At 45.2% G+C, this 23,025-nt stretch overlaps 1 protein-coding gene across 1 annotated transcript; it reads right to left on the minus strand.

Annotated features, from left to right (window-relative positions):
* Positions 6,504-6,842, minus strand: LOC109825732 (ATP synthase subunit 9, mitochondrial). The gene has a single exon (XM_020392611.1). It carries the CDS (start codon positions 6,734-6,736, stop codon positions 6,509-6,511), a length of 228 nt encoding a protein of 75 aa, XP_020248200.1. The 5' UTR covers positions 6,737-6,842; the 3' UTR covers positions 6,504-6,508.

Consider the following 23,025-nt stretch of genomic DNA (forward strand, 5'->3'; position numbering starts at 1 on the left):
TGTTGCCACAGATGTCTGATCGTTTTCGTCCAATCGCGGTACATAGACCCAATTACAATGTTCTCACTCTCAGAGGTGCCTCCTTTCGTCACTTTGCTTTTGGTTTAATAAGTATCGATTGGACAGAAACGATCGACTGTGGCACAATTAGTTCAAATTCTTCCAGAAGCGAATGCTTGGAATATTCCATTATTGTAGCAGCCCCGCTTCGGATGCTGCTCCTATGCAATTTGTGGCCCCATATTCTGTGGTGTACCATGGCGGGAATATTTCCGCGATAATGAATGCACGCATTAATTATATATGAGATCTTAGTAACAGGCGGTGCGCATATCGACAAATGGCATTATTGTACGGCCGACCACCAGGCCGTGAGGCTTTCCCTGCGGGATATTTTCTATTTACTTTCCGTCTCTTAGAAAGAGCCGCTAAACGATCGGACCAGACAGGTGCAGGTAGCTCGACTGCGTTACCCGTCATTGAAACACAAGCTGGAGACGTATCGGCCTATATCCACCAATGTGATCCCATTTACAGATGGACAAATCTGTCGGCAAAGAGCTCCTTTTATCGCGGAATAGACCTGCAATTAACATTGTTATCTGTCAGTCGCGTCGGGTCTGCCGCTCAGTTGAAGCTATGAACAGTCCTCGGTAGTTCAAAACTGGAATGGCACATATCGCGAAGTGGCCGCCTTCGCTCAATTTGGCTCAGACCTTGATGCAGCGACTCAGGCATTACCCAATAGAGGTGCAAGGCTTACAGAAGTGCCCAACAAACCACAATATTCACCACTTCCAATTGAAAAACAAATTGTAGTGATTTTTGCAGCTGTCAAGGGCTTCTGTGATCGAAATGCCACTAGACAAAATTTCTCAATATGAGAGAAGCATTCCAAGTAGTATAGATCCCGAATTACTCACAATCCTTCTTAGAAAAGGGTGGGGTTAACTAAACGAAAGAAGTGGAACCAGATGCTTTTTAAAAGAAAGCGCTTTGCCTTACTATGATGCCAAAGAAGGCGAGCGAAGTGAGGAATTGACACACACAAGAAAAAAGGTAATGAGCGTAGCGTATTCTTATAGGTACGCTATGGCGCGCTACGGCTTGCAGCGCCAATGCAGCTTTTTCTTATTGTACTACACCAACCTCTCGAGATGCCGAGAAAAAAGGAACGTGGGGAAGGAGGAATCGACGAAGAATCCAAGAAAAGAGCGCGAAGGAAAAGCGTGAGGCGAAAATTTGCGAATATTGATGTTAGAAGGTGCTAAATCAATAGGTGCCGGAGCAGCTACAATTGCTTCAGCGGAGCAGTGCTCGGTATTGGAACGTCTTCAGTTCTCGATCTTCCGTGGCGCGAAATCCCTCATTGGCTAAACAATTATTTGGTTATGCCATTTTTTGGGCTTTGCTCAACCGAAGCTATTGCATTGTTTGCTCTAATGATGGGCCTTCTTGATCTCATTCGTCTTCCGATCGTAAACAAAAAGTCAGTGAAGCTGTACTCTTTCTTTCTCTTCTCGGCAGAAGAATTGGAAGAAGAGGCCCTGTTTCAGCCATGGAGCAGGGGAAGGGGAGTGGTGAGGTGGGCCCCTTCACTTGAGCAAATTTCTTCCCACTTTCCAGCGGAGCTCTTTTCCCGTATACGAAAGCCTCGAAAACCAATTAGTTCACGGACTGCCTCCTCAACTCAACCCGGGTGAAACGCACAGGAAATCAAAAAAACGAATTGCAAAAGAATCAACAACCCTATTCCTGAAGTGAACGCCGCCAAAGGGAAGTCTTAGTAAACAAAAAATACGCTCGTCTTGCTCCAACCTTCAGGCTTTTTCTTTTTGACGATAGCCACATCACAGCTCAACGGCGTGGATCGAGTGTACCAAGGCTTCTGGCGCGATTTGTCAACGAGTCGACCACTCGAAGTCGCCAATCCAATCGGGCAATAGGAACGAACCCTTAGGAGCCCTATCGGTCCGACCAACACTTTGACTGCTGGAGACAGCACCGCAGTTCACGATGCCGAGGTAGCACCGAGGAACGGTCCACGCGCAGAGAGAAGCGACTATGAAGAGGGTAGCGAAGGGTAGGCCATCAAGCAACGGGTGCCGTATGCGAATAAAATAACCGGTCCATTTTCGAGTTTCCGATCATTTTCTTTTCACTCTTGTTTTTTGGCGGATACCGGAACGGCAATTGGTCTCGACTACTTACATACGAGATTTCTGGTTCAGGCGAGAGTCCCCGCTGAGCAGACACCACTACTAAGATCCCTGCCTGGCTTCCCGCTACTAGGAACAGAGCAGGATACGCCATTGCTTCATCAGTCTGAGACTATCGAACTGGACCCTGACTCTTCTATAACCATTACATTACGGGAGAAATCCACTTTCGTCATGATCGATCCACGTCCTACCATAGTGCCCGGGGAACCAGGCTTGCTTAGGCTTAATAAAGCTAAGCGCGAAGGAATTTCTCTAAGATTTGCACGAGCTAGCCAGACGGCCTAGCTTGCTTGCTAGAAGAATCATATAGTGATCCACTGGAATCGGCCTGGGTGACGCCTCCCTGCTGGGAGAAAGATTTAATCCTTGGTCGTTAAGGTTGGGGGTGAAAACTGCAAACTAATGCTTCTATCTCGTCGTCGAATACGGGATACTCACTTTTCAATGGTAAGGATCAAGCCTCGCATCCCCAGAGCCATATGAAAACTAGCCTGCCTTCCAATCGCGGGGTTATAACGGGTCCGGTATCCGCAACACCAGCCAATCGTGTTGGTACGGGTGGCGTTCCCCATACCCACTATTCGGAAAAACAGCTTGCCATAGCTGCTCAAACCTCCGATCGGTAAAGGGAGTTCTAACCGGCTCTAGCCCCCAATTCCGAACAAAAGCTTTGATTGGACCGAGTTCGTGCCAGGGAGGTAATAGGAACTAATAACAATGGTTCGAGGTTGAGCTCACCGGCCGCCTACGTCAGTAGTCTTCCTACTTCTATTCCCTTTTTTTGCCCTAAGGTAAGGCCCGAGGTCCTTCAAGAACAGCATTGCGGTCGCAACCGGGCTCTGGGTGAATATTGTCCGCCCGTGTGGAGCCGGGCTGTGAATATTTCTACGTCGGGGTCTTTACTGAAAAACCACAATACAAGACTTCAAACAATTTGAAGAAATCCGCCTTAGACTATAAGTTTGAATTCACTAGTCGTGTTGAGTTTAGGCTTATTAAATTCAAAAAATCGCCAATCCCGATTATTACCGCAGTTTCATCCTGGTTCCAGTGTCCATTCCTGAATGAAAGAAATGAGCTTTTTTCTGCGCCCTTCACTCACCTCTGAATGACTCCTTTAGGGTTAATGGAAAAGCTCGAATCGAAACTATCACGACGAAACTTTTTCTTTTAAGGCAACTCGAATGAAAACGAAACTCTGCCTTAATCAAGGTGTCAAAATTTTGGGGAGTAGAAAGGGAGAGTAGTTGCGGGAATCATTTTGAACGGCCATCAAACTTGCGGTTGCACGGAATTAATGGTTCGGCCTTTGGGCCAAAGCCACTTCCAGCAGTGGGTCCCCGATGAATGAATCAGGTTGATCGTGACTAGGAATTTCGAAAAAAAATAGAAAGAGTCAGAAGCGGGAATAAGAAACCCACTTTCTTTCAGAACCTTGATTGAAAGAACCTAATTTCGGAGACGAGGACAAAAAGTGAATCGAACATACCTATTTCTTTCAAGCCTTATTGAGAAAGCGAACTGGAATTCTTCTTCTCGTACCTTTGTTTTTGTTAACTACGCCGCCTATTTAAATGAAGTTTGTTTCGACCGATCGATTGAATTAGTTACGAATTGACAGAGACTAAGCGTCAAAGGGTTTATGGGTAGCCGTACATAAACCAGAGGCAAAGCATCCTTCTTTGTGCAGTTCAAGCTTTCACGGCTTCGGAATATTGTAATAGAAATCTGAGTTTTCAAGCGGTTTTCTTTCTCCACCAACAACCAACACGCATGAAAGCGCGTTCAAGCGTTGCTGGGCAGAAAGACATTCTGGCATGACAACTCTATTTACTGGTACGCTGATTGCCTTCGCCCACTTCAAAACGCTCAAAACGTACCATTTTCCGTTTGAAATGCTAGGGATTGGTTACTTAGGCCCCGATATCCGCCAAGCAAAAGCAATCTACGCACGTTTCCCGGTTCAGTAGTAGGGAAAAGAAAAGGACCTCTCACTCCAATTCAATAAACTTGTTCTAGGGCATACTTTTTGAAAAGAAAAAGAAGCTTCCCAATTTTCCGTTATATTATAATGGCACCCCGGAAAAGGCACATGTTTCGCATTATTGACCAGGCTTTTTGGACGTTCCATGATGAAAACCTTCTAGCGGCCCACTTTCGAGATGCCACTTTGTTATATAAACCAATTATTTTCAAGTCATTGACTCGGGGCGCAGGCACCCTCCAACAGAAAGCTCGTCTTTTTTTGGTCGTCGCAGAAGTCTCTCCCTCAGCGCCCTACTATTCATAAAAGAACTGATTTTATGAAAAGCCCGCGTTGAGGCCCTCAACCTTTGCTTTTTCCTCAACCAAGACTGGGGGGAGATCAACTCATAACGAAACCCGGTCTTATCGACTGCCCGTCAGTTTCCCACCCTTCTCTGAATAAGCATGTTGAACAAGAAGCTAAGGGAACTCGATTGATCTGCCATATCAAATTCAATTCCAAGCAGCTGTTGAAAATCGACGGTGTGTTTCACACAGTAGAATGATGCAGGACTGACCCCCACTGCTCGTTTATGGAAATAGAAGGCCGGAAGCAACCTTGCCTCCTATGGCTAGAAAGCCGAACAAATCTTATTTTCATTTGCCGCTGAGGAAACAGACTAGGCTTGTGATGGTCCTGGCTATTGACTCCTTAGTTGTCCCACCTCATGCTGCCCTAATAGCTCAACCTATAAAAATTTCAACGAGCAGAGAGCCGTTTTGACGCAAAGCCCTTCCTCTTCTGTGTCACAAGAAGGGACTAGGTTCTAGCCAAGCAGGAATTCACGACTCTATTGTAAAAAAATAATATCCCACTACGGGGCTAAGAAGCAACGAAGGAGTGCCACTTAGTTAAATTCTTTTTTAGTCTCAATCAGCCTCGAAGCCGAATCGCTTTTCTTTTAATCTATTCGTGTTATTTAAATCCATACCTATAAAGTCATCCCCATTATTACTAATCTCATTCTAATATATATGAAATTATAATAAAATAAGACAAACGGGATCAATTAAATAGATTTTTAAATAATTAACAAGCACTCTCTCAATCGCACTAAAGCACTCACATCGTTGGCAGTCGAACGACCAGTACTTGAACCAGCAAGCGAAGACTGTCAACTTTCACCGATGATGACATTTGGCGCCAAAGCCCTTCCACAACCGTTCGTTGTATGTTGAGCAGAAGATGAATGGGGGGCGCGTCGATGAAGAGAGTGATGGTTGATCCTGGCTCCGCAGTCAATCTCATACCAATGTCCACTGTTGAAGCGCTAGGCATTTCCTAATGAAAAAGAATTGAGGAGCACCTATCGAGGTATATGATTTTTGTTCGAATTGTCAAATTACCGTTTAGGCATGGGTCAGAGTCAATTGCAACGTTGGACCTTTCAAGATCCGATAGAGTTCCAGGTTGTGGATGCACCGACGACATAAAACGCTCTTCTGGCAGACACCATGGGATTCATATACCAGAGGTCCCATCGACATACCATCAATGTAATTAAACGTAGAATCCAAGGAAAAGAGTACGAGTTACCTGCGGTGATGCACTCCCTTCGAGAGATTGAAATCCTTTTGCTGACCCTATCCATTATCGGAGTTTGCCGCACCGAGGAGAGCTTTCATTGGAAACGAGGTAAACGAGGGCTCATATCGACTCGTGGAGGACTTAATAAATGAAGATCAGAAAGTCCAGCGAGAGGTAAAAAAACCTGATGAAGCGAGAGATAAGCAGAGCTAGCGAGGAGGGCTCAAGAAAACTTTAAGCTGATGGTGAAGAGCAGTGCATCAAAGTCACGCTGCAATGGTAATACTCTACATTATAGCAATAACAGAACGAAGGCCCTCTGGTGAGGAGAACGAGACGAAAGCGACAGGCGATAAAGCCCAAAGAAAGGGAGACATAAGCCAAAAAAGAAGAATAGGAAAAAGAGGGCCATTAGTGAAGTATGACCTCGTTGAAGAAAGAACAAAATAAGTCCAAGAAGCCAAATCCGCGCCAAGCTATTTTCAAGACGGCGTCAAAGCAGTGAAGAAAAAGTTTGGAGCAAATCAACCTTTTTTAGTTGTTTGGCGAAGAAGAAACAACTTTCAATTTGTATCAGCTAGCCTTGGCATCACTGAAAAAGAAAGCATGTAAATTAGTTCTAGAATACAAGATGTGTTTGCTTGGACTTACGAGAGATGCCAGTTTAAAGTACTGATCTAGTATGTCATTCTTGCATATAACTCCTCACACAAAGCTGTCAAACACCAGTTTACTATCGGAAGACGAATGAGATCAGAAAGGCCATCATTAGAGCAAACAATGCAATAGCTTCGGTTAGAGCAAAGCCCAAAATGGCATAACCAAATAATTGTTTAGCCAATGAGGGATTTCGCGCCACGGAATGAATCGAGGAACTGAAGACGTTTCCAATACCGACAGCTGCTCCCGCTGAAGCAATTGTAGCTGCTCCGGCACCTATTGATTTAGCACCTTCTAACATCAATATTCGCAAATTTTCGCCTCACGCTTTTCCTTCGCTGCTCTTTCTTGGATTCTTCGTCGATTCCTCTTCCCCACGTTCCTTTTTTCTCGGGCATCTCGAGAGGTTGGTGCCAACAAGGCAAATCTTATTCACCGTGAGATGGAGAAGCCAATCCCGCATAATCAAGAAGGATGCCGTCATCCCGAATGAAGAACAATACCCCACCATAGGAGAAGAAGAACGGGCTATTCAGCTAATAAGTGGGCGGTAAAGTATATTAAATTTATATTGAGAAAAATCAAAAAAAAGGTAAAGCAAAGCAGTCATGAATCAGGCTAACTTCCATCGAGCAAGTAGAGAAATGAACGAATATAAGAAGTCTTCGCGAAAGACGTTCATATCATTCTGACAAGCCAGCTTCTTTTTCCCTAAAAAAGCAGTTCTCCCTCTGCTCCTACCTTATTACGTAGTTCCCTTGTATTCTATTGCCTTGGGAGCCACGAGTCGAAGGTCTTTTCTAATCCGTTGAAAAGCTAAGACTTGATAGATGACTCACGAGCTGGCTTTTGTACGAGTCAATAAGAGTCAGACTCAGTGCTAGAGTAAGTGATTCAAGTAAAAAAGTGTAACAGTCAGGCAAGTCAGATAGGAATCAAGTAGGTAAGTCAGATTCGGTTTAGTAGGTTTAGTAAGAAAAGTCAGTAGCTAATTCATGTCTTCCTCTTCTGCTTTAGGACTTATCCCTAAGGCGCTCGCTACGCCTCCACCATCAAACCTCATAAAAAGTTGAACAGGCATTTCAAAATCTCTCTCTTCAAGGAATAGAATACAAGGGAACTACGTAATAAGGTAGGAGCAGGGGAAGAACTGCTTTTTTAGGGAAAAAGAAGCTGGCTTGTCAGAATGTATTGAACGTCTTTCGCGAGGACTTCTTTCATTCGTTCATTTCTCTACTTGCTCGATGGAAGTTAGCCTGATTCATGACTGCTTTGCTTTACCTTTTTTTTTGATTTTCTCTTAAATTTATATACTTTACCGCCCACTTATTAGCTGGATTAGCCCGTTCTTCTTCTCCCTATGGTGGGTATTGTCTTCATTCGGTGACGGCATCCTTTCTTGATTATGCGGGATTGGCTTCTCCATCTCCGGTGGAATAAGATTTCCTTGTTGGCATATTCTTCTTTTCATCTTTCTAGCGTACGGTGAGAGCGTTCCCGTGTGAGGCGCTAGTGGAAGTTGGTTTTGGAGATCGTAGAGATTGTTCTTTCTTTCGGCCGGATAAGCGAGAACTGATATACAGCAAGAGGGCAAGGCAGGAAATCCCGTCTTTGCCTCCCAACAAAAGACGTCGAATGAAATATTTGCACAGCAGGTCCCTTTTCCGGTTGTGGCGGACAGGCCTGATGGATTCCCTTTTGGACTCTCTTTTTAGTCCCAGTTGTAGCCTTCGTGACTTAATCTAGATACCGGTGGTTGGGAAGCGTTCATTCAAATTAGTAGCTTGTTGAGAAGCAAGTCACAATCCGGGTAACGAATCTTTTTCAGAAGGACTGAAACAGGGCAACCGAATGAAAAGGGGCTGAGCTGAGGTGGAGGAGCCGCAGACCATAGGGTATAGTTAGATGAACGAGAGGGGATAGCAGACTAGTAAACATCGAGGACCAGAGAGGAGAGCATAGTGACGAGAGACCTCTTCCTCCCCGTTCCAGTAAAGCAAGCTGTGGTCTAATCCAACCTATCCGTTCCAGTACTTTTTGTTTGTCGAGTAGGCTTAGGCTACAGTCCAATACCTATGAAAGAAAGAGCTAAAGTTCCCATTGGAAGCACTTATGGGAGATGAAACGAAAAGAAGCTTTACCATGCCATGGCATAATTCCCACTGGTTTACGAACAACTGAATCGGACCGTTCGATTCAAATAAAAAGTAGGTAGACGATAAGCCGCTAGTGAAGAAATGTGAACTCCTCCTTTGGCCAAGCAAAACAAAGAATCATTCTCTATTTGACTTCGCTTGAGCTGCCGTCATTCGATCAGTCCTCTTTGGGAGATCCGCCTTCATAAGCTTTCTCCATTGGCTGTCAAACAAAACTGATAGAGAATAAAGGTTGACCGGGGAGTCTTCATAGCTTGAACGTACAAAACTTGAATTTCTTTCATTGTAAACATAAGTTAAGTCAAGACAGCTCAGGGGGTCAGGGAGTCAAATGGTATACCAATCTAGTGTTTTGCCGTGGCATTGCGGAGGTCGAAGGGTAAGACCATCTATTTTGATGACTGCCTTTGGCCCATAAGCATAAGCCGGGACTGGAAAAAGAAAAGGCTATCAGTCCTTGCCTTCTGGGTTTGAATTCATCTCATCGATGACTGGAATCGCTCCTATCAAAAAGAGTTCCTATAGCTGGACAACTCCCCGAAAAGTGAAAGCTGATTAAGCAAAAATCCCATCCATGAAATTTCTAATAAAGCAACGCCATTGTTCGGGGGCGGGATGTCCTGCCCAGCGAGTGTCGTGACACTCCTTCAACAAGTCCCTACGTATGTTATCCCACCTTGGGACGAAAACATTCCCTTGGTGTAGAGCAGACGCATCCTTTTCCCAAAAGCGACGAGTCCCCTCCTTGACAGCTTGTAGTAGGCTCCGTAGCTACTGCGTTATATTGTAGACCCTCCTTGATCCTATAAGAAAGGGTGCTCCTAAACTGGCTCACAGCAGTTATCTCCTGTAGCTTCAAGCTCACAAGCTCTGCTTTCCGACTTAACGCATCAGCCAGACGATTTGTGCGTCCCGGCTTATACTCTATACACATATCGAACTCAGCCAAGAAGTCTTGCCACCTTGCATTGCTTCGGGCTGAGCTTCTTCTGTGTTTGGAAATAGTGTGTGGCTATCTTATCCGTTCGGACAACGAATTTTGACCCGAGGCAGATAGTGTCTCCAAGTGCGTAGACAGTGCACTATGGCGGTCATCCCCTTTTCTTGTACTGTGTATTTCCGCTCGGTGTCATTGGCTTACGGCTCTCATAGGCGATTGGGGCCCTCTTGCATAAGAACTCCACCGATGCATAGTCCGAAGCATCGGTATGTACCTCGAACGGCTTAGCGTGATCCGGCAAGGCCAGCACGCGATCAGCCATGATGGCTCCCTTTAAGTCCTCAAGGGCTCTTGAGATTCTCTCGTCCAATGCCATGGTTGGTTCTTCTTAAGGAGATTAGTCAAAGGTGCAGCCCGACCCGAAAAGCCTTGATGAACACTACGATAGTAGTTTACCAGGCCAAGAAAAAGATCTTAACTCATATACCTTTGATGGGGGACCCATTCCTCTATGGCCTTCACCTCTCATTGTCCATGCAAATGGTCCCTCCCTTGATCCGATGTACAAGGAACAAACTGATTGTTGAGCAAAGAGCACTTCTCCTTCTTGACATAAAGCTGGTTGTCGCGTAATATCTGGAAGACAGCTCGTAAGTGCTCCACGTGCTCTTCAAGCGTCCCACTATAGACCACAATGTCATCAAGATATACCACCACAAACCAGTCCAGGTAGGGGTGGAACAACCGGTTCATCAGGGTGCAAAACGTTGCTGCTGGCAGCCAAAAGGCATCACCAGAAACTCGAAGGCACCATATCGGGTGACACAAGTAGTCTTTGCCTCGTCGCCCTCAGCGATTCGGACTGATAGTAGCCTGACCGAAGATCTAACTTCGAAAAGTACCGTGCTCTTCCTAGCTGATCGAACAGATCCGCAATGAGAGGGATGTGGGTACTTGTTATTGATCCTTACCGTTGTTGAGGGCTCTATCGTCGATGCAAAGTCGAAGACTCCCATCGTGCTTCTTTTGAAACAGCACTGGTGCACCATATGGGGCCTTTGATGGCTCGGCATCTAGCAACTCCCTCAATTGCCTCCTCAGTTCTTCTAGCTCCGGTGGGGCCATCCTGTAAGGTGCCATTGCCGGTGCTTAGCCCAGGTTCCAGCTCAATGCGATGATCACCTCTCTCCTAGGTGGAAGTCTCCTCGTCCGGTGGCATAACATCTTTGAACTCGTCAAGACTTCTGCTATTACAGTACAGTCGGTAGCTCCTCACTTGACCCATTTTCTTCATCCCCAACTAGCGCAGCCACAAAGGTTTCTTCGTCCTTCTTGACTCCCTTGACAAGCTGCAAGGCGGATAAAGTGGGCACACTCGTTTTCACATTCACACTTGGGATCATGCCTGGTCTTCCTTCATCCATGATGCCTAAGGTGCCCAAGTATGGCATAGGGACGTCGGTTGGTTCCAAGAACTCTATCCCTAGCCGCTTGACGCGGGCTAGCGGCGCCACAGTGAAATTAGTCGTCCTTTCCATCCTCCTATTTGTAGCTCCACGCCCTTTGCAATGCCATGGATTGGTTTCGCGGCAGAGTTAACGGCCTTGATGCGGCTGGTGTCCCTTTCCGTCTTCAGCCCCCATTGGCTTTCTCCTCGGATATGAAGTTGTGGGTTGCTCCTGTATCAACTAGGGCCCTAGCCTGCTGGCCGTTTATGTTCATATCCACGTACATTAGACCCTTAGTGGCCCGCTTGGGACTTGCAGGCTGCTTCTTCACAACGTTTAGTAGCCTAAGCGCACCCATCTTAGGCTCTTCAGGCTCCTTTTCACTAGCTCCTTCGCCTCTTCGGTCTTCAGAAGTGCATTGAGAGCCTTCCTCTTAGGCAGTCCATGGCCCGGTGCCCAACGCTCCGCAGATGAAGGCACCCTCGCACTCCTGGTGGTAGGTTGTTCCTTGCCTTTGCCATGGAACGACTTCCGTCAGTCCTTCTTTGAGTCACTCTTCTTCGAAGCCCCACCTTTGCAACGACTATAGTAACGAGTATACTCTAGTATCCATAATAAACTATACCGAATTTTTATCATAGTACCCATATTTCTTTGAGGAATCAAGGAATTGAACCCACATAAAGCCTGTTACCTGTTGCCGATCCGATTACCAATTCTAAGGATTAACCTGAAGAGAAGGAAGTTAGGACCGCGCTGAAAGAAGGACAGCGGGGAAAGTTCTCTAACCTGGGAGAAACCTATTTTGAATCCGTCTTTGAGGTACGGAAAGGGCCAGTCCTCCTATCGCGAACCTATCCACTTATCTACCGCATCGGGGCGAACATCTCGGCGTCGGTTGCTGAAAGCGGGGATAGGACGAAGGTTTCTTTTTTGTTGAGAGCATCCCTGAGGGCATAAGCGTTTCCCATTGCCGAATCTATCTTTTATTGACATTGAGGGAGTACCAATCACAGATGTTGGTTCCTTCACAAATGAACAAGCAAGAGTTCGAGAAAGGCGACACACGAAAGTCAAGTGCCCATCAAAAAGACGAGACGGAGTTTGGGCGATCAGACAGTAGTCGTATAGGCAGTCCAGTCAGTCCTTCTTCCGAGCATCCCTTTCCCTCCCTTTCAAAACAGAGATTTTGGTCCTACCCTTGCTATTCACTCTAGCTATTAGTTTGATATCCCTATGCTTGCTTATTGTTGACTCTTTTTTTGTTTTTTCTATCCTACCTATGAATTATGGCTTGTGAACTCAAGTATCTCCTTCTTTGCCTGCTGCTTTTGCCCATTCTTCTTGACTAGCTGGTTGAGCTGGCAGACCCACTCGGCTGTTTTGTTTGAGCTTCTTTTTCGAATGAGCCCTTTGCTTCATCGAGAATGAAGAGGCTTCCCCGTGGGACTCAAGGGTCGACGATGTTTTTCTTCTTCACCGACCCATTTATCACTCATCAGATCAAGCCTAAAAACGAGAGAGACGGGAAGACAATGCAATGAGGTCCTACTTATGCAACTCAGTCAGAATCCGTGGAAAGTTGTTGCAAGAATGAAGAGCAGCGCCACCGTCAAGTATAGATATAGGATTCCATAAGATCAGAGCTCAATTAATCCAAGCTAGAAGAAGATATTCCTTCTTTTAAATCTCGCTCAGTAGGGTCCCCCCTATCCAAAGAGATGAGCATCGATCGCATCGAGTTCTAAAAAAAAGAGAAGAAAGCTGATCGGTGAATAAGGACTCAAGTCATTCATCCTAATCAGTAGACACGCATTCAAGATCAAGAGATTCCACGCGGAAGGATGCGTCAGAAAGCGCTATCTATCCACAACATTATCATCGGAGTCGAGTTGAGTCGGGGCGCTATGATAAGGTAGGCTTATACACCTCAACAGCGCTATGTCTATCCTCTTTTGTTGGCCAATGGAATGGATAGCTGAGTTCACCTTGGCTTGTTCAGTCCGTGATACGAGTAGATGAATCCACTTCATCCGGAGATGGTGAAAGCTCGGTCAATGAAAATTAGCTAATCTTCCCACTTCAAAGGTATACTAGACTCTTTGCTTTTTTGCTTCACAGCAAGAAAAGTCATTCAGTGGCTCTCAAACAGAAAGATTGAGTGCCATGCGAATAAAACAAAATGTAAAGCAGCTCAGTCAGCAAGCAAACCTGGAAAAAAGGTCAGCCGCAGATCTCTCTTGCCAATTATCTCATCAATAGGCATCCCGCGCACACAGTCTCTTATCGCATCTATAGAGAAGGAAGACCACTCACTATGTGACCTATTCCGAGCATCTCTTTATTTATGCAATTCTTGTCTTTCGATCTTCTCTACGGAATAGAGATCTTGTTACCAAAAAGATGATTCCTTTTCGTGTCTATCTGGATCTGTATGGTCTACTCTCTCGTCTTTGGCACCAACTTGAATAGCAGTAGGTATCTGAAAAACCTATGTTGCGGTAGTCATGGCTTTTCCCCTGGGGATCTTGGTCATGTCTGTCTCTCTCCCCCTCGTCTTTCTTGGGGCCATTGTCTCTACTTTAGTCATTCCTCGCTACCTGGATAGGTTCCGTTTCCTTATCTTTCTTTTCCCACTCCTTCTCTTTCTGTTTTGGATGCCTATGCTCACGTCCGGCATGTGGTGATATGAGCGTCTTCCTCCGTTTCTATCTATCTAGTAAGGTGGGGGCAGCCTGGTGGGCTAGGCAGCAAGTCGACTAAGTAGTTAGTTCAGTTGAATGGAAATCAAATCTCCATCGACATGGGTGTGCCACGCTATACCCGGTTGCAAGGGAAGACCGGGTTAGGGCAGCGCGAGCTCAGTCAAATGGGTAACCTCGTAGCGAATGCGCAGCTAACTATCCTTTCACATTTGCTTGCTAGCTCTACCCAACTGTCTCACAAGCCGATCGTCCAGCTGACATCTTGGGTTCAACCTCCTTTCTCTCTCTTTTTTCCGGGAACCTAGTTCCTCACCTACCCGCCTGGCTGCTCCACCATCTTAGTTTAGTTCCCTAGTAGCGAAAAGGGTTTACCTGGCTAACTTGTAAGTGGAAGACTCACCTGATCTTGCATCAGCTAAAGATGTTCGAGAAGATTCCCATCCAGACCTTATTGGAACTGTATCCCCAGGCCTTTCCGCTTTAGTGGATTCGTCCACACCCGCTGCTTTGGCTGTAAAAGCATCTCTTTGTATGATCGACTGTACGATCGATATAGCTGCATGATCTTATCTACTAGAAATTGTTCTTTCTCTCTTCTTGGTTGTGTCTTTGTGCTGCTTATCCGCTCATGGATGGAAAGCCGTGAGCTCCCTTGTCTCAATTGCCCATCTCCATGCACTATGTTCTCGTGCTGTTTGTGTTACATATCTCCTATTAGCCTTGGTATGTGCGCCGTCGTTGAATACATGCTTTTCCAAAAAGTCTCGTTTTGGAAAGGTAAATCTGCCGTTAAGCATGAGTTTATTGGCGACGGATATCGGCGCCCTAAACGACGTCTATCGCGCCTTAACTTAATATAATTAGACAAGAAACCGACGGATAATGCGCCTATTTCTTGATAAGCATGCCACCATCCCTCTCCTGTAGGTTGCCTATGGTTTCCCGCTTTGACCGTCAGGTAAAAGCCTCACCGGCGTGTGAGGGGGTATGTCCACAAGTTCGGTTCGGTAAATCCTCTCTTTCCTTCGTCTCACGCCTTTTCTTGAGTCTAAGGCGCTGTAAGCCCTTGGTGAGTTCCTTTTTCTTAAGAGTGGTAGGGAGTGCTTCCTGGCAAGAAGAACGAGGACAACGATCTACCCCATTGATTGAGATAACTACTCGGCATCCAATCCGTCTTGTCTTGGTGGAGTGTCGGTGATGCTGGGTGCAATCGTTTTTCCCCTAGCGTTGGGCGTAAGTAAACAATTCTCTATTCGTTTTCAACCAGTGAGTGATTCCATGAATCCCGGAACGAAATGTCTGGAGTAAGACCAGGGCACACAGAGTTTACCCGAATCGATAGTTCGTCAAGTTCATCTATTTCCGTACTCAATCTCCTCAGAACGGATAGAGGCCAGACAGGTGATCAAGGAGTGAAGTTCGGAGGCAATCTCTTGCTTGATAGCCCGCTTCGGTGCAAAGACAGAGTTGCCTCATTGGTAGCGAATACCAATGGACCCTTAAGGGATGAATTCTGTTCTATCTCACCAGGAATTTCTTCAGAAAGCTCGAAAGGGTCTTTTGAAGGAAAACTAGCCAGTAGATCTGCAAAAACTTGCCCCTTTATCGCTTTGGGAGTGACACATTCTATGTAAAATTCTGACAGCTGTAACAACCATCGCGCTTTCCTTCCCGAGAGGGCTGGCCTTGACAGCAAGTACCTTATCGGATTAGCCCCCACAACCAACCTTGTGCGCCAGCATATAATATATTGACTTTTGGGCTGCTTCTATAATAGCTAAAGAATTTTCTCTGCTTTTTTTATCTAGCTTCAGCTTCTTTGAGAATTCTACTAGCATAGTCTATTGGCTTTTCTTGACCATTTTGATCATCCTGTGCTAGCACTACTCCGATAGCATTATCATTGAAAGCAAGATATAGCTTAAGTTCCTTACCTGCTATTGGAGCCATCATCACTGGGGCGTTCGCTAAGGTCTCCTTGATTTTCGCAAAGGCTTGTCGATTCACCAAATAATCAAGAAATTTCCCTGACATTACTCCGAAGGCGCACTTCATCGGGTTCATCTTCAGCTTGTATTCTCTGCATCTCTGTAGGACTCGACGAAGCACTTCCACATTCTCTTTCCTTTGCTTGGATTTCACTACTATGTCATCAACGTCATCCTCCCTCCGGTCGCCTCATGCATCATATTATGAAAAATAGCAGTCATAGCACGTTGATAAGTAGCACCAGCATTCTTTAAACCAAAAGGCATCACTGTGTAATAGAAGTTACCTATCGGAGTTCTGAAGGCAGTCTTTTCCGCATCCACAGGGTTCATCTTTATTTGGTTGTAGCCGCTATACCCATCCATGAATTATATATGTATATATATATATATATATAGAGTAAGACTCCTATCAACTTAAGTTGATGTCCACCAAACTTCCTAGCCACTCATTTATTAATATAAAAAATCTTTTCATATCATGCAAGGATCCCTAGGCAATATGAGTGGCTAAAAAGTTTGTTGGACAACTTTTTGCTATCCACTTAAGTTGACACAAGTTTTGCTCACTACCAAACATAAATTTTGTGCTTGGTAGTAAGGTGGCACAATCTCATTCACTCATTCAAATGGGGGACCACATTCACATGAGTTGAGAAGTACATGAGGATATTCAACCATTTGAATGAGTGGAGGGGATTATGTCACCTCACTACCAAACATAACTTTTAGTGCTTGGTAGTGTTTGCGGTGAAAGTTGATTTCTTCATTGTTGAATCTATTACACGTTTATCAATTACAGATTCAAAGTAAAATTAGTCTTTTTATAAGACTTTCTTACACAATGAAAAAAAATACAACTCTCTTCAAACAAACACAACGGGTGTTTATCGCCCGCTACTTGCGTGGGATCTTGGCCTGTGACGGGGATGTTGATATCCGTGGACCACCGTCGATCAGATCTGATTGCTGAAAAATTGGACAGAGCATCATTGATTCGCGAAGGAATCAAGAAACCATAGCACTTATCTAGGCAACAGCGAGATAATTACTCTTCTTAAGATCACCACAACGGGGTAATCTTAAGGGACGAACACGAGAACTGCAGATCTGACGAGCTCCTCTTCTTTATGCCGACGAACTCAATCTGATCTCTCCTCCTCCTCTCTGAAGTTCGTGCACCTTTAATCTTCAGTCCGGCAGGGCTTCGCCAACTCTCAAAAATTCCAGATCTGAAAAAATGAATGCCCTGGGGCTGTATTTATAGGCTCTAGGGAATCCAGGCGGTTAAAACCGCATAACAGCAAAAAAAACCATTTTTTAGGGCTACGAACACCCTCGGGCGTCTTGGCGAGGTCGAGACACCCTCGGGTGTCTCGGCTTGGGCCGAGACACCTTGGGGTATCTCGTTTGGGCCGAGACACCTCGGGGTGTCTTAGCTTAGGCTGAGACAGTTCGTTTTGCATGCTTGTCCATTTCCGTCGTAACTTCTTCATCCGAACTCGGATTTGAGTGATTCAAAGTGCGTTAGAAAGCTGACGAGGAGATCTATAAGCTTCGATGATTGAGTCATGTGTGGAATAGATGAGGCATGTGGGGTGTTCCACCTTTCATAAACGACAGCGGGGTTCCCGATCACCTTTTGTTCCTGTTTTTCCGAAGTTCCGTTGCTTCGCACGGTTCGTTGACTCACTTCATGTGCTTGTCAATGTTAATTAAGCTTATGTGAGTCAGATAGCAACGTTCATCGTCTTCTCTCTGTCTCGAGTTGTGTGCGGGGACCTATAGGTAATTTTTGATGCCTACAGATACCCCCTCCAAAGTGTTTCAGTCTCGTTTCTTTTATAGAATGGGCTGAAATACTTTGGATGTGATTGGTCCAGCCTTCGGTCGGCGTAGAGGACCTGTAGTTAGCTTCAATTCTTAACTCCTGTGATTTTCAATCTATTCGATGCTTTGACGAATAGCTGAAGTTCTTCTGGCGTTGCGTTTATCGTCTGGCCATCATCAGAGTCTCGAATCTAAAACTGATGAGTTGAGTTTGGCTCGTGTCATTGAGTTAACTTAGAACTGACTATCTCCGTCGCATCGTGCTGACTTAGGGTTTCAGATAGCCGTACGTTGATTTTTTGTCACAACGCGTTGACCGGCGTTGACCTAGGGTTTCGGATCGCAACGCGTTGATTGGCGTTGACCTAGGGTTACGCGTTGACCTAGGGTTACGCGTTGACCGACGTTGACCTAGGGTTTCGGATCGCAACGCGTTGACTGGCGTTGACCTAGGGTTATGTGTTGACCGGCGTTGTCCTATGGTTTTGGATCGTGACTCGTTGATTGGTGTTGACCTAGGGTTACGCGTTGACCGGCGGTAACCTAGGGTTTTGGATCGCCCGACGTTGACACAGTTTACACTCGTACGTTTGCTGGAGTATACATAGTTTAAGCTCTTAAGGTATTGGAGCGTGGCGGTCCTAAGTGTCAGGGCTACAGGACCAACTGTTAAAGCTGATTCATCTGCATGTATGGATCTTATCCTGAAGTTGTTGGATACTCGAGTCACGAGACCAACTAACAGAGCTGGTGCGTCAATGACTCATATTTATTGAATTTTTGGCAAATTCTCAACCATCAACGGGTTTGATTAGCCTTTACCGACTACCGTTTGAGTCGGGCTAGCATGCAGATTGTCTAAATCCGCTCTACACATAACGTTGTGCTAAAAGAGTTAACTCTTTTAGTGCTACGATATTGAATACGTAGACTTCGTCTTTCTCATGTGAAAAGACTAAACAGCGATGTGTATCAGACGTTAACTTAGGATTTTTGGCAAATCCTCAGCCCTCAACGGATTTGACGTGCTCTTACCGATTACCGTTTGAATCGGGCTTACATGCGGATTGTTTTAAGTCCGTTCTGTATGTGACGTTGTGCTAAAGGAATGAATTCCCTTAGACTTGATGCTACGATACTGAATACGTAGACTTTGTCTTTGTCACGGGAATAGACTACCCAGCAACGCGTGTTAGGCGCTGACTCATCCTTATTTAGGATTCAGGATAAAAGTCCCCAGACTAGAATTCTGGTGTCTTCTTCAATCGGTAAAAGACTAAACCGGCAACGCGTGTTAGGCGTTGGCTTATTCCTGCTTAGGATTCAGGATAAAATTCCCCATGCGTGTGAAGCACGGATTATGGTGTTATTAATAATAACCTGTCATAATGTCGAATATGTGGGCTTTTGTCATTTTTACGGTTAAGGACTAACCGGCAACGCGTGTTAGACGCTGACTTATCCCTTCTTAGGTTTCGGGATAAAATTCCCCAGACTTAGACTCTGGTGTCTTTTTCAACCGGTGAAAGACTAAACCGGCGATGTGTGTTAGACATAGACTTAGGATTTTTTGGCAAATCCCCAGCCTTCAACGGGTTTGATGTGCCTTTACCGACTACCGTTTGAATCGGGCTAGCATACATGTTATATAAGTCCGTTCTATATGTAACGTTGTGCTAAGAGAGTTAACGCTCTTAGTGCTACGATATTGAATACGTAGACTTCACCATTTCTTATGGGAAAAAGGTACTCAGCAACGCGTATTAGGCGATGACTTATCCCTTCTTAGGCTTCGGGATAAAATTCCCCAGACTTAGACTCTAGTGCCTTTTTCAATCGGCGAAAGCCTAAACCGGCGATGTGTGTTAGACATAGACTTAGGATTTTTTAGCAAACCCCCAGCCTTCAACGGGTTTGATGTGCCTTTACCAATTACCGTTTGAATCGGGCTAGCATGCAGATTGTTTTAGTCCGTTCCGCATGTAACGTTGTGCTAAGAGAATTAATTCACTTAGACTTGATGCTATGACTTTGAATACATAGGCTTCACTATTTCTTATAGGGAAAAGGTACCCATCAACGTGTATTAGGCGATGACTTATCCCTTCTTAGGCTTCGGGATAAAATTCCCCAGACTTAGACTCTGATGTCTTTTTTAATCGGCGAAAGACTAAACCGGCAACGCGTATTAGGCGTAGGCTTATCTCTATTTAGGAGTCGAGATAAATTTCCCTGGGCATAAAGTGCGCAGATTTGAAGTTGAGAATTATGTCTTTTCTTAGGGTAAAGACAAACCCGATGCTGGAGAGGAAGAATTTTATATTCTATCTCCGGGTCTTGTTTAGGGTAAAGATGAACCCAAAAAATGAAAGAGGAAGAATTTTATATTCTATCTCCCAGCACTGAAGAGAAAGAATTTTATATCCTATCTCCAGTTGGAAAATAAACTCGAGGTGGGATCTCCACCCCCCAGAATCCGAAAAGATGAAACTAGGAGTGAGATCTCCACTCCGAAAATCGGAAAGATTCAAGCAACCCTAACTTTTATAGGGTTGGTTGCTTGATCCAAGAGAAGAGTTCCTCATTTATTGAGGGGAAATTCCAATTTTAACCCTAACTTTTATAGGTTTGGCTGAAAAGGAAAAGATGGAAGTCTTTCGTTTATCGAAAGGGATGACTCGATCTTAATCCTAACTATCTGCAGGTTTGACTAAGTGAGTTTGGAGACAATCCTAACTTTTATAGGTTTGATTGCTCGAATTGAAAGTGGACCTCTCGTTCATGGAAGGAATCGAGAGGAGAATCTGGCTTTGGCCCTAACTTTTATAGGTTTGACCTGAAAGCAAAGAGAATAGAATACAGGTAACAGTAAACATACCGGTTTGTACTAGCCACTCGATGGAGGATATCGATGTTAAGTGATCAGGACTTAACACGTCAAGCTTTGACAATTGCCATGAATTGGCGGATTGAAGTTTTGGTGGACCCACCGTCAATTGACTTGATCAGTGGGGGATTTTGTAAGGAAAAGTTGATCTGTCAAAATGATCGAATCTCATCTCAGCAAAAGAATGTTCGGAAATCACAGTGGGGGTTTAGTGTTTATCATTTTGTTTGTAATGATCGGGTTATCCCTAAAAAAAATTACATATAATATTCTTTCGGGAACTTCCCGTTACATGAATCATCCACCCCCAGCTTCTTCGCGAAACTGGGTTTATCATTGCATTCGGTTACATGATCGGGTTATCCTTAAGAATGTTACGTATAAAATTCTCCAGGAACTTCCCTTCAACGAGAGGAAATAGTTTAGACTCATATACCTATTGGAGTTTTAGAAGAAGCAGTTTATACTCTTATACTTTTCGGAGTGTTGCCATTCTTATTTGGCTTATCCTAGCGTTATGACGCCGGCTTCAACCAATGTTTGGATGCTATTCTTTAAAGTAGAGATAGTCTTGGTGGGATGAAGGATCCTCCTGTGGTACGCGCAGTACTTCAGATCCGTAGTATTGTCAGCTTCCTCCTGATTTGTGATGGGTGGCAGCTTGATCTTGTTGTTTTCAAGAAGGGTCTTGAAGATGGCTGGAACGTCTTCATCCTTGAATGAGTACTCTTTTTGGAGCCTCGAATCCGAAGTCTTCTGCTGTCTTCGGGGCTGCTGTTGCGATGTCTGATTAACATCAACAACTGTTGTAGGTGCCTTCCCTTCATCATGGGAAATGAGACTCGGATTCAGAGGGTTAGCCATCGGTTGGCTTCTTTCGACCTTCCTCCTTCTGAGAAAGCGTTCAGCCTGCTCTCCGCGCACCTTCAACTCTTTTCAGGTATTAAGCGGCTCTACTCCTATAACGTCCAAGATGTTAATGGACAAGTTATTGTGATAGGTTTGCAAGACAAATTCCTCCATGACGGGATCCTTGCAGTTCATTGTCTGATTGCGGAATCGTTTGATGAAGGTATCCACTGACTCTCCGTCTTTCTGTTTCTCATCGAAGAGTGTCCTGATTGACACTTTGGTGTCATCATCGAAGAAATAAGCGAGGAACATGATCTCCAGGTCTTCCCAACTGTTGACGCTTCCAGGCTTGAGACGACGGTACCAATCGAAGGCAGGCCCACGAAGGGTGCCAACGAATGACCGAACCATCAATGCTTCATTGCCGGAGATCATACCCAAGTAGGACTTGAAGTAGATCAGATGCTGAGTGGGCGAGCCCTTCCCGTCGAACGGCATGAAGTTGATCAGGTTGAACTTTGTCGGATACGAAATCGAATCCCACTTTCTTAGGTAGGGAGACGGGATACCGATCCTTTTTATCCCCTGAGCAGACATCAGCGCGTTAATTTTGCTCTCAAGGTCCTTTATTTTCTCGTTCTCGTCTGTATCAGATCTTGGACGATTCTTGAGAGGAATAACGGGGCCACCCCCAGCATTATCATCTTTGGTGGGACCACCCCCAGTATTGTTATCCTTAGTGGGACCACCCCCAGTGTTTTGGTCAATGGGAGGGTCATCAGCCTTAAGGTGTTCATCCGTATCTGAATCGCTATCTGTTTGATTAGCATTGTTACGATGGCTGGATTCACCGAATTGTTTGGACAGAGCCCGAATTTGTTGGTCATGCTCTTTCCTCATCCGTAGCATAGCCATTTCCATTTCGATCTTGAATGCCTCTTTCTGCTTGGCCAAGGCATCCTCAACCATTTTGGCTACTTCCTCGGTGTTAATCATAAACACTTCACGGGATTGTCCCGGACTGGATACCTTATTATCAGAAGCGATTGCCGAGTTAGCATCCGATGCTTCATCATCCGAGGATAACCCTCTCTGCATTCTCTGATAATCCCTTTGTCTAATAGTTCCTAATCGTAACCGAGTTAGACGATGCGATACAAGCGGATCAGAGCTAGAAGGTCGAATCGATTTTCCCTTATTAACCATATAGATGGTAACCTCTGGGGCATCGTCACCTTGAACGACTGATCGTTTCTTACGGAGACGCTTTGGATTGGACTTAGCCTTTCTGTTGGAGATCCTCTCTAATACCGAGACCCTCTGCGGAGCGGTCTTGGGGTAGCTACACGCTGATAATACTGCCCTGATAATTTTGGTACACGGACAGTAAGAGTCTGCTTCCCGGGTACTTCTCTTTCGAGATTTATTCGTACACCCGGCCCGATAGTACAACTCATCGACGTTGCAGTCAGAGCAACCTATCGGCTGTTTACATGAATTCTCAGGTATAACGCATTCTTCTGTCTGACGCGTTTTCATCTGAGTAAACATCGCCTTGTTGGCGTCTACAGGAGTCACACGCTTGGAATCACACCTTTGTGAGGGTGAAACCTTAACGGGCTCCTGGTTTTCTGCACGCACCCCCAAGCGGGCCGTTAAAGAAATTAATTTGTTAGGAGGTCGCGTACGACCCTCAGTCCGGATGTTTGCTCGAAGCTCCTTCAACGGTCTCAAACTTTCCTTAACAGGCGCTTTTCCTCGATCCTCGGGTAGAGAACCGATGC

The sequence above is a fragment of the Asparagus officinalis genome, chromosome 10, assembly GCF_001876935.1.
Source record: "Asparagus officinalis chromosome 10, Aspof.V1, whole genome shotgun sequence".
Classification (NCBI taxonomy): Eukaryota; Viridiplantae; Streptophyta; class Magnoliopsida; order Asparagales; family Asparagaceae; genus Asparagus; species Asparagus officinalis.